Raw genomic sequence first — 13,158 nt, forward strand, 5'->3', positions numbered from 1 at the left:
GATGTGGCAGCAAATAAAGTGCCATAGCATAATGTTGAATGTTGGGGGAGAAGAGATTGTTAGTAACGGAGATTAGCAATCCCATTGCTAGCAATATACCCTATTAGGTCGACCTCCACGCGGTTCCCCCTGGAAACCATCGGTGATCGATTTATTGTTGAATTCGTCACGATGGACCAAATTACCTCCTTCATAATCATCTATCATCCCTCGCTGGTACCCCGCCAATGTATACCGATAGTGCAGCCGAGGTTACCATTCCATTATCACCAAAGAAAAACCCCCTTGTGGGAAAGGCTTATATTCAGCAGTTAACGGCTAAAATAAACATGAATTTAATACACTCCTTATACACAAAGCAAAAAATAGTTCAATTGTGAATCTCGTTTTTCAAGGTATCTTTTGATTGCGCCGATTTAGATACTTGTTTTTTTTTTCACTGCTTTAGAAGATTATAGATCTGAGAATATGATATTAATTTTGATTTTGATACCTTCACGCATTCCTAAGAAAAAAGTCACAGACGGACAGACGAACGGACAGATGGACCCCGTATTTCCTTTGAAAGTGCCTTAAAAAATATACAACACAGAAGACTCAGACCCTTACCAATTTAGAAGACTTCTGTCACACAGACCCCCGTAAGGGACGGTTTGCTAATAGTAGGCACGCTTTCCAAGCGGGTTGGCAACCATATTTAGGCTTTTGGTGATGTTTTAAAAGGGACGCCGCTGCCCATTCGTCGACCAATAAGTTCCCTTAGTCGTCTCTTACGACATCCACGGGAAAGGAAGGGCTTGCCTATTTTATGCCGAAACCATATGGCAATATGTGAAACATATTTCCTATTTATATACCTAAAACTACTATATACTAACTGTCTATAGCTGTGTAAATTAAGATTGTATTTAGCAAAAAATACTTTAATTGTAACAAAACCAATTACATTGATTTGAAAACTAAACTAAACTGAACTAATTTTCATAAATTTTCTTAAGGACCAATTTGCAAGTTTATCCTTTTAGAAAAAAATAATTTTCCAAATCGGTTTACAACTGATGAAGTTATGAGGTAACAAACATAAAAAAATACAAGTAAATTGAAAACTTTCTTCTTTTTAAAGTCCATTGAAAAAAGTAATAATTAATTACGAATCATCGTCTTCAAAACTGAAGATTTTTGATCGATGATGTAACTACTTCTATAGCGGTAAACGTTACCCTGTTTGCAGCATTATTTTTATGGAATTTTATGAAGCAAACAATACGTATCAAATAGCATTGGCAAAGGTTAAAACAGTTTCTAATTAACACTGGTTAACATCAGGTGTTGCTAACATAAAAACAAGGTTGAGGCAAATTCAGTTTATTAGATAGGTGTTATATATGAGTATCATAAAAAAACTCAAAAAAAAAACGCAGTTCCATGACACTTACTTAATAATTTACTGTATGTCAAAACGACTATAATTTTTTTTAATGGATCTTAATGGAATGGTAACCCCGCCTGCGCTAACGGTATACGCTGGCGGGGCACCAGTGAGGGATAATAAATGTGAATGAAAAAACAGGTCAGTTAGCTCATCGCAATGAATACATATAGAATCCAGCACGATGGTTTCCAGAGGGAACCACGTAGAAGTCAACCTGACAGAGTATTTTTTTTACAACACAGGGGGTAAACGAGCATGCGGCTCACCTGGTGATTTAAATATGTAATATAAATATACGCTACGCACAAGAAGATAGAATTTTTGAAAATCATATATAGTATATATTAGTCGCTGACAATGTATACCTTAACTACTTATCACCTCAATAAATATAACAAATTCTGTATAATACTCGTAATAATCACCTAATATCATAAAACAAGTTCACTAGATTATCCATAAATTTGCATTTCTTTTTCTTATTTTTATCTTCATTTTTCACATATGTACAGATATGATATATCAACTACACCTTTTGAGAGACGTTTACATAAGCCAAACCTTAATCTTATCACGTATACGAATGGATAAAAAACAATAATATCATAATAAATAAAAAAACAATAGTAAAAGGTGATTTGCTGGTAAAAAAATAACCAATGAAATTATAATTATAAATTATACTATTTTTATCGCTATCGATATTTTTTGCTATAAATAGTATTTAGACATCACTAGTTGTCTTGGCTAGTTTCATAGAAGTTAGTACAGACCGACAAAACGCTAGTTACCTACTGGTTGGTTATCTATATATGTATATATTTGCTTGGGCACCTCTGTCCCATCCGTGTATCAACCGTGAAGCAGTTGTCTTTGCATGGCTGTGTTTCGGTTTGAAAGGTGAGATATAGCAGTGAATTTATAGGGTACAGGCGACGCATGGGGGTATCATTAGCGAAACATACTATATATATATGTCTATATATATATATATATATATATATATATATATATATATATATATATATATATATATATATATATATATATATATATATATATATATATATATATAATCGACTGGTAGATAACGCTATTTTTAAATCCGCCATTTATAATTTCTACGTGTATTAAAATTTAATAAAAACAATAAATAAAATGTATGTTAAATGTTATGACGCATAAGTAACAAAAAAAAAACCGTCTCATACTTGAATAACCAAACTTCGAGGCACGTTTGACTTTGACCGAATTTCGTAAATATTCACATATTTAAATAAATATAAGTATTATTTCTTAATATATTCCATATGACGAATATTTGTTTTCATTAGCTCTCTGCTAATCTGTTACAAAGTCTTTATTTCTAACTAGTTATTAGCCTACTACCTTGTACGCGTTGAATTCAGAAGTAAGAGACCCAATGAAATGAACTACTTCTAGATGGTGTATCAAGATGAACATACATACATACATATCCGTCACACCTGTCTCTCATTAGGATAGGCAGAAACAATGGAACGCCCAATGCTTCGGTTCAAACAAACCTGTTTCGCTTCCTCCACATTCATCAATATTTTCATACACGCTCGCCGGTTATGGATACTATTAATTGGGCCCTTCTTCAGCACGTCGCCTATTTGGTCGCTATACGTCCGACTAGGGCAGCCCCTACCGACATCTCCATTCATTCTTGCTTGATAAATCTCTTTCGTAATTCTTCTTTCATCCATCCTCTCCAAATGACCGCAAACCAACGCAACATTCCTTTTTCCATTTTTGTTACTACATCATCTTTCAGTCCACACTTCTCTCTTATCACACTGGAATATACGCCAAATTTTAAGTTAGACCTTCTGAAACAAAACTGTGAAAAAATCGCATGTAATTCGATGCAGTAATTCTCGCGTAATGTCGGAACAAAGATGCAGACAGACAAACGAAACTTTCTAGAGGGAAGGGATTATTAGAAATGCGAACTACCAGTCCCATTGCTAGCAATATCCTCAGTCAGGTCAACATCCACATGGTTCCCATTGGAAACCATCGTGCTGAATTCCAAGCGTATTCATCACGGTGGACTAATTGACCTGTTTTTTCATTCTCACCTGTCATCCCTCACTGATGCCCCGCCAGCGTATACCGTTAGCGCAGGCAGGGTTATAGTTCCATTAACATGCGTTAAAAATAAAATTCTGCAACCAATAATCTTATTAAGATCTCTTATATCAATTTCCCTAAAATATCTCCCATGTACACTTGTACAGACATACTTACAATTTTATTATATTAATAAGATAAGATTTTCATTTATTTTTCCTAGCTAACTTGACAAACGCCGTTCTGTCAAAAGTTAATGCGGGAAAAAATCTAATTTTACGTTTTACTGAGCAATTTTGCCATTTTCGTCTTCATAAGAATTTTCCTGGGACTTCAACCAATATTGAAAAAAATACATTAATCGTAACTCGAGTTTTGCCTTTAGCAACACATTTTGCCGTGTGATCCCGGTTTGGATTGGGCCACCCCATTCCTTTCCTTTGGGTGTCGTAAAAGGCGAAGAATGGAACTTAATGATCGGGAGATGAGCAGCAATGTCACTTTTAAAATATCACTAAAGCCTAGCTGCGGTTGCCAACCCGCCAGTGAAGCATGGCAACTACTAGCAAACCCCCCTCCCCCTTATGGGGAAGGCCTATGTACAACAGTGGACAGTTAATGACTTATACAATAAAATAAAATACAGTACAATACAGTTGAAAATATAAAAATTATATAAAATTCCATCACTTTCTTCTTTGTTTTTAAATACAGAGGGGGACTTTGTACAAAAGTCGTTTGCTTGGGTACCTCTGGCCCATTCGTGTTTCAACCGTAAAGCAGTGGTGTTTACATGACTGTGTTTCGGTTTAAGTAAGTTGGGAAGGGTGGGATATGGCGTAAATTTACAGGGTACAAAGGAATAACACCTGAGTCCTCAGGAAAGGCAACGCATTTTATCATAGGCGAAACAGTATACTCTGTTATGTCCATGGTACTGCTCATGTCTATAGGCGACGGTTACCACTTTCCATCAGGTGGGCCGTTAGCTGGTTTGCCATTCTAAGTTGTATTAAAAAAATATATTGTTTCTTTTGAATTAATTTTTGAGACTATTTCAGAAAGGAATACATACCCAATTTATCTTTATTTTTCGACCGACTTCAAAAAGGAGTAGATTCTTAATTCAATTGTATTTTTCATGTATATTATCTCCTAACTCCGATAGATTACTCCGATAGACACAGTGTACCCAAGTTGTCATTTCTGAGGACTAAATAGTTGATTTTTTAATTAAAACTGACATCAAACAATGTGTAGGAGTACAGGTGGATGTATTAGAGACGAACCAACCGGATCTACCAAGCATACGTTAATAATCATTTACAAAACTGCGACTGACGTCATTGTGATGTGTAAGGATTTGTGTACTTAGAATGGCAAACAAGCTGACGGCCCACCTGATGGAAAGTACCCAGTAAATGCACGCCATATCCCACCCTTCAAACCAAAACACAGCCATGCAAACACAACTGCTTCACGGTAGAAACACGAATGGGACAGATTTGGCCAAGCAATCGACTTTTGTACAAAGTCTCCTTCTGATGGACACTTTCAAGTCCTACTACACGACTAGTCAGCCATTCATTTCAGTGCAAGGTAAACAACTGCAGAGCGTATATTTTGTCAGTTTGCTTACAAGTAACTTTCTAATCCTTGCATGTAATAATAAGATTAGAACGAAGCTAAAATTATACATGAAATATGTTTTAGAATGTAATTTGAGAATTATATATATATATATATATATATATATATATATATATATATATATATATATATATATATATATATATATATATATATATATATAAGAGATCTAATGAAAACCAGCGCTGTGCAGCTGTACACATTGCACTGGGACACTCGCAGCATCAGCTGAGCCGGTTCCTTTTGCCAAATATGAGACACTACTTATATATAATATTATAGTTTTTTTCTGTTGTAAATATGTGTTTTTCTGGCAATAAATATTTTCTATTCTATTCTAATCAGATAATTCTACATATGCCAATACTAATATTATTCTCGTCGTCCTCCGTGGCGCAGCGGTCAACACGCCTGCCTGCGACGTGGAGGCCCTGGGTTCGATCCCCGGCCAGGTCATGATGGAAAACGATCTTTTCCTGATTGTCCTGGGTCTTGGATGTTTATCTATATATGTATCTATTATAAATATAGCATCGTTGAGTTAGTATCCCATAACACAAGTCTCGAACTTATTTTGGGGCTAGCTCAATCTGTGTGATTTGTCCGTATATATTTATTTATTTATTATTTATTTATTATTATCTGATACTTTATTATAAAATTTCATAACAGATAGCGACTTCGACCGTACTCAAACAATAAATATTTATCACACAAAATAATTATTATAAATAATAATATATATATAAAAAAAATATAAATAATAAATGTTAATTTTATCTCGATTGAAATATATAAATATATAGAATATAGCCGAGTTGGCCAACCGGTCGATCGCGTCTTATAATCCAGTCGAAGGCAAAAATATAATATTTTGCTAATCTAGCGGAAGATGTTCAGACGCAATGCTTACACTAATATAAATAGGTTACTAAGAATAATTTTCACTATTATGTTTTCCCCTTTTAAATGAAATAAAAAATACTACAATACCACATAATTGGTTACTCAACTATGTTGTTTCATTTGAGATTTCAAGAAGTATGGTAATTGGTAGAGCGCACAGGGTTTCGTCTGTAAACAATAGATCTTGGGTCTAGTCAAGTCGGCCACCCCTAGAATGCATCATTCCTTTGTGTTTCAGATCATTATATCCATGTTTATCTTACTCCAGATACACAGTACGATATCTCGTTTCTGTTGATTTCAATTGAATTTGTTTAATGTTTACTTAGCTTTGTTATTCTACGTACAGATTATTGTTTTATTTGATTATAGTTGTTTTGTTTTATTCCATTATCATTAATGTGTGTTCACCAGAAGTTCCACGACCTTTCAATTGGCTATCAATCTCCGACTGTTATTTTGTCCACGCACGTTTTGAGATACGTATGGGATAAGCTTATATCCAGCAGAGGAAGACTTTGTAGAAAAGTCGATTGCTTGGGTACCTCTGTCCCATTCGTGTTTCAAACGTAAAGCAGTTGTGTTTGCATGGCTGTGTTTCGGTTCGAAGGGTGGAGTACGGCGTGAATTTACAGGGTACAGAGGAATAACATCTGAGTCCTCAGGAATGGCAACGCATAGAGGGTATCATGGGCGAAACAGTATACACTGTTATGTCCATGATACTGCTCATGTCTATAGGCGACGGTTATCACTTCCCATCAGGTGGGCCGTCAGCTTGTTTGCCATTCTAAGTTGTATAAAAAAAAGCAGTAGACATTTAATGGCTAAAGTAATAATAATAAATAATAGACTAGAAGCCTTTTTATTATTATTCCATTATATTAGTATTACAGTCATCATCGTCATCATATCAGCTGATCACTGCCCACTACCGAACATTGGCTTTCGCCATCAGGGTGGTTTTGCCAGTAGTTGCCACGCTTGGCAGACGGGTTGGCAACAGCAGTTAGGCTTCGGTGACGTTTTAAGAGGTATGTTGCTACTTATTCCTCAACCATTAAATTCCCTTAATCGCCTCTTACGACACCCACAGGAAAGCAAGGATATTACAGTCCTACCTACTCGTGTGGGGGGAAAGGGATTGTTAGTAATGGAGACTGAGAATCCCATTGCTAGCAATATACCCAACCAGGCGGACCTCCTCGCGGTTCTCCCTGGAAACTATCATGATTAATTCCTGATGAATTCATCATGATGGGCTAACTGACCTGTTTTCATTATTATCTATCACCCTTCACTGGTGCTCCGCTAGCGTATCCCGTTAGCGTAGGCGGGGTTACCATACCATTTTCACCCATCAAAAAAAACCTATATTAACTATTAGAGGGTTTTATTGCTCTTTCAAATTAAGAAATTAGTGCAAAAGAAAAAAAAACAAAACAATAGCTAATATGGATTTATGAATGGTTTGTTTTTATGAATAAGGGGGTAGACATTTAATAATAGGTATGTTTACATCTTAAGTAAATAAATAATAAACAACATTATTTAAAATAATAATACTACTACTTAAAGATTATTTATATAAATTAAACCACTTACTTAGGTAATTTAACGGAGACTTTGCAATAAATTGCATTTAATCGCATCCAATATTATATTAGCACTGTTTACTGTTTATTATTCCTTCTCACAGGTTAATAAAAGAGAAATCAACCTCGAGTTCAATAAACTTACACATATAACAACACTTTACAAACATTTAAAATGTCACATTTTGCCGCCAAAAACAGATAAGACGAGTTCTGTAACGGTTGAATTATTTTTTTAAATTGATCATTGTGTCGTCGAAAGACGAGAGGTCAATTCAATTTATAAATTTTCGCGCGATTTTAAACGTCAAGCGAAATCGATTCGACAAAGCGTACGCCGCCATACGTAGTTCACAGCGAACTAAAATAAATTATTGTCAGTCTGTACTTGAGTTCAGTAGGTAAAGTGAGCATGCACAATCAAATCGAAACCGTCGCTCGATTATTGTTGTGACAATCATTTGATCCAACATTATAATCCTGCCGAATTAAATAATCACAATATTTAACTGGAACTTTAAAGACGCATATTACTTCCATTTTACCCGCGTAAATCCTTTGTTAGCTTCATTGAATGAGGCCTTAGAAATGCCTACAGCGCTGTACCACGTATTTGGTTCATGTTTTGTTAAAGGCGTAGGTTCTAGTTACCTGCTATGTGGAAGCGACAATTATACTTTTCCTGTTAACATTCTATTAATTTTATAACTGTAAAAGTTTGTGAAATGTCAAATATTTATATGTTCATTGCAAAATCAATAGAGTATTTTATATACAAATTTAAATAGGAAAAACCGTAAAATAAGAGTATAGCTACCAAATTACGAATAATACGAACTTTATGCAATTAAATGGCTTATTGTTATCATTGCAAATTATCGTTCACTATTTAACATAATTAAGCCTCTTTTTATACTCACAGTGAAGATATTAATCAAGCATATGGCCCGCCAGACCAACACAGGAATAAGAATCAAGAAGAAAAAGAGAAGAAAATATGTTTTTTTAATTCTGATATTTAAAAACAACAAAAGAAATTTAAATCGTTGACACTTTGATTTTAAAACCAAACTACAAAACGATTGTAAATAAATTTCTATGGTGTCAATCTGGATATCTGGATAATATATCATCAATATGGATATCCTTTTAAATAAAAAAAGAAAGGCAAAATAAAAATGTTCCAAGATAAAAATTAAAAAAAAAATAAAGAATTAAGAACCTCGTTTACGCAGCATGGTCTCCGACCTTATCCACAACGGATCAAACGTACTAAAAAAAAGAACGTTTTTTTTTTGAAGTCGTTGAAAAATCAGAATTGGCAAAAATAACGGACTGTGGAGTCTATTACTAAATATTGAATTTTTTTCTGTATACAGAACTATTGACAAATTATCGTTAGACTAAATATTTGTACAGTTATTTAACAAATTGCCTCTGTCAATAAAAAAAAAAACATAAATCGATACAAAAATAATAGGACTTAAACAAACTCTAATCTAGAATGACGAATATCCAATTATATTAATATTCGTAATTCATTTTATTAATTTAAGAAAATACTTCACTTTTTTTAAATAACTAATTTTTTTTAATAAATTTAAAAATTAACTGGATAGGTTATTTCATGACTAGATAAAAACATAGAAAATTCTCCCACATTTTCCAATATTTGAGGAAGTAAGTAAGTGGCCCATATACAATCAGAAATGAATTAAAAATCCTTGTATTGATATTTAATAATAAACACACTCAACACACTCACATTGATGAAAGACAAGGTAAACAAGCTCTTATACCCACTTTCCAAAAATGGCGCGTTACTTTTTTCACAAGATATTTTTTTCTTTTTATAAAATAACAGTGTATTAAATTTATTGTAGACTTTATATTTATTAGTTGTATTCTTGTTTTCCTAGTGATTTTAATTTGAACATTGTGAGTTATAAAATAGGAACTAGTATTGTGATGAATTGAAAGTAACACTGCTTTTATCCGATTATTTGCGCGGGAGACGGGAGACCATAGGCATAAACATAAATAGATATCCTATGAGTAAATACCTACATTAAACGCCTTTTTCTCCGTTCTTTGATTTCTTCTTAAAAAAATATTGCTTAGTAAATGTAATAACTAAATTTGTATGATTTTATAGTATTTGACGGTTATTATTAAATTATGTGGTATACAATGAAATGAGACATTTCTATTAATATAGACGTGATATGTGTTATTAAGTGATAGTTTGTTATGAAATAATATGGTAAGTAATATTTACGTATTGTAAACAATGTTATAAACTTAAATACGTATTTAGATATCTATTTATCTTCAATTATTATAGGTGTACATAATTAACCATTACAAATACCATACTGCTATAATCGACTGTTCCCAAAAGCTATCCACTGATTGAAATTGTTCACAAAACTGGATTAAAAACTTAAAACAGCCAGTACCGCGTCATCTTAAAGATGGCGGGCATTTACTTTTTTTAATTCGATTAAAAAAATGAAAGTACAGGTAAAAGTAGGTACATCCGGGGACAGACTTGAGACCAGTAGTGTGATATTTATGCTTTTTTGTAGTAATTTTGTCCTTATTCTAATTTAAAATTTTATACTTACCTTTATAATTACATTTATATGCATTGGTACATTGTTCTTTTAATGTATAACAATGGAATGCAAACATTGCCTATGCTATAAGTATACGCTGACGGGGCACCAGTGAAGGATGACAGGCGGATAATGAAAAAGCAGGTCAGTTAGCCCATCGTGATGAATACATCTGGAATGTAGCACGATGATTTTCAGGGGTACTGCGTGGAAGTCGACCTGACTGGGTATATTGTTAGCAATGGGACTGGTAGCCCGCATTACTAACAATTGATTTGAAAGTTAATATCTAAGTACTACACTAAGACTATTTTATTCCCTTGTTTTTATTACTTTTTTTAATATTATTCAGATAGTCTCATAACAATAATAACAAGACCGCAGACGAGCTAAGCTTCGTCCTAAAAAAAATTATAAGTTGTGATTTTTTATAAGTATGTTTCATAACATTATTATTTAATATGTACACTACCTATAAATCTTCTTCAACTCGTACTTAGTACGAGTACGTACCTAAAAGAAAATGTCAATAATCTTTAAGTTCTTTTTTTACGATGTTTAAAAAAAGCGCCAAAAATGCAAAAATTTCGGAATAGTCGTTCTTAAACCAAATGACATCTTAGCGCCATCTACATTAAAATAATGTACTAAAAGTAACGTGACGAAAAAACAACTGTGGCGTCATCTATAAGACAATCTAATTTAAATGCCGTTCACTAGATGCCGCTAGTTTAACATTGAGGTGTTCACACGGTGGTAAAGTTGCATGCATATAGATAACAATTTTATACCGTTATTCGTACCTACGCAGACGAATACATACAACAATAACCACGTGCGTTATTGTAGTTTTAATAAGTGTTTGAGATGACTAGCAAACAATAACTGAGGTTCCTAAAATTGAAATGTAAAATGCTGACGAAAGAGGGGTGTATCCGCCCCAATTAATTTACCGGCTCCCTAATATAAGGCGCATCCCCTTCGCTTTGAAGTACACTCTACCTACCGAGATTAAGGGTTCGCATTGTTAAAAGCGGATCCAAAAATCAGTAATGTAATTTTTGTCGGGCTTCTTTTCGGTATGCGAACAGATGCAAACATGATCCATCACATTTATCTCGAATTCAAGTCTAGACTTTTCTAATCAAATGTAGCTAGTATGTAGTTATATACACATGTAGATATAAATGAGATTGTGTTCCACAAAAAATCTATTTGAATTCTAGCAAAATTGATTTTAATAAAATTGCCATGGGATCAATCTGCAAGTACATCATTTCAGATAAAAAAAGAATTTTTCAAATCGGCTTACAACTGACGAAGTTATGCGGTAACAAACAAAACAAATACAACCGAATTCAGGAAGTCCTTCTTTTTGAAGTCGATTGGAAACATTTTACACTTCCAAGACTCGAAACCGTTATGTCAAAAGAAATAGTAAACAAACAATCCGATTATTAACACAAACTCAATCTATTTCTTCACATTTAAAGTTTAAATAATGTAAACTGAGAGGCATTGTCAATGGCCACCAATATGTTTAATGTAATATTGCTACTTTTTTAGATAATAACTCTTTTTTCAGACTTAAATTGTTTTCTCATTGTGATTATTTCTTATAATTATTTATATTTATAATAAGGTTACTATTGTAATCTTTTGGAGGAAACAATAAAGAGTATCTATCTATCTACATTACCATTTAGATAAATTAGGCATAAATAAAAAAAAAATTATCCTTTTGTTATAAAACAAAGAAATGGTAAGTTACTGTTGCTGATCTCCTTGGTGCATTTCCTGTGAGACGCTTGAATGGTAGCCCTTTGTAACTAGGTACCTATTATTAGATTCATCTTTTAACACGAACGGTTATTACCAGGCACTTTTAAGCTTGATACAAATATTATTAGATGTAATTAAATTCTTTATCAATCATTAATGTCGTTAATGTAAACCAACATTAGCAACCCGCCCCGGCTTCCTACGGGTGGAATGTAAAATGTAGTGATAATGTGGAGTGATTAATAATATAGCTGTTTTTCTCGTCTAAATAGCTTTCCAAACTCCATATAATTAATATCCGATTTTTTAACCTTTTAATCGTTATGAAAATCTATCCATATGATAAGGCCAACGTTTTTATAAGCCTAATAAAGCCAAACAATGTCATCATACATTGTTATATTTCAAAGAAATATAACATTTTCAAGGAAAGCTTTCAGTCGACTTTTCTTCCGACATCTTGAACAGTTATCATCATATTTTTGAACAAATTAACACCAATATCAAATTATACGTATAAACCTTCCATTGAATCACTCTGCCTATTGGTAAAAACCACATTAAAATCTGACGAATAGTTTAAAGTGTAAAGACGGCTGGAAGCGACTTTATACCATATAAAAATACATACATAAATACAAAACATCGTATAACCTATTCTTACTGGTAGTTTTCTAGAAACTCATGAATCGATATCACTATAATTCGATTATAAAAAATATACAGATAAACGTTTACGTAGTTTTATTATTATTGCATTGGAAGAAGCAAATGTTTGTGTAAACACATTCTTAAATCCTTTAGTGATTTAGTTCACTGCCTATACCAATAATGGTTTACTTGGTACACAAGTCTACCCCTCAAGTCTTCTGACGTCTGAAGATAATGTATTATCATTAATACCGATATGGTACGCACACACTTACCGTTGTGAACGTGACCGAAGAATTGCGCCATATGCAAATGGCGCCATATTTATTTTTATAACGCTGAATATCTTTAAAGTTGTCGACTCGATATTAATACACCTAAAGTTTTCATACAGGATCGTTTTGGGACAAATAAATAAGCTTAA

The 13,158-nt window shown here is 33.2% G+C and overlaps 1 protein-coding gene across 3 annotated transcripts in view; it reads right to left on the reverse strand.

Annotated features, from left to right (window-relative positions):
* Nucleotides 1–13,143, reverse strand: part of LOC113514784 (neutral ceramidase) — a 51,431-nt gene extending 38,288 nt beyond the window's left edge. Inside the window, exon 1 of one of the 3 annotated variants that reach the window (XM_052899089.1) lies at nucleotides 13,010–13,143. In XM_052899089.1, coding sequence (XP_052755049.1) covers nucleotides 13,010–13,040 — 31 coding nt within the window. In that variant the 5' untranslated portion in view covers nucleotides 13,041–13,143. Of the gene's footprint in view, nucleotides 1–4,607; nucleotides 4,627–7,693; nucleotides 8,669–13,009 lie in introns of those variants that run through there. The other 2 variants (XM_052899088.1, XM_052899090.1) reach the window with 2 other exon arrangements.
* Nucleotides 13,144–13,158: the final 15 nt, after the last annotated feature.

Source organism: Galleria mellonella, unplaced genomic scaffold (assembly GCF_026898425.1).
Source record: "Galleria mellonella isolate WM207_F2 unplaced genomic scaffold, CSIRO_AGI_GalMel_v1 utg56, whole genome shotgun sequence".
Classification (NCBI taxonomy): domain Eukaryota; kingdom Metazoa; phylum Arthropoda; class Insecta; order Lepidoptera; family Pyralidae; genus Galleria; species Galleria mellonella.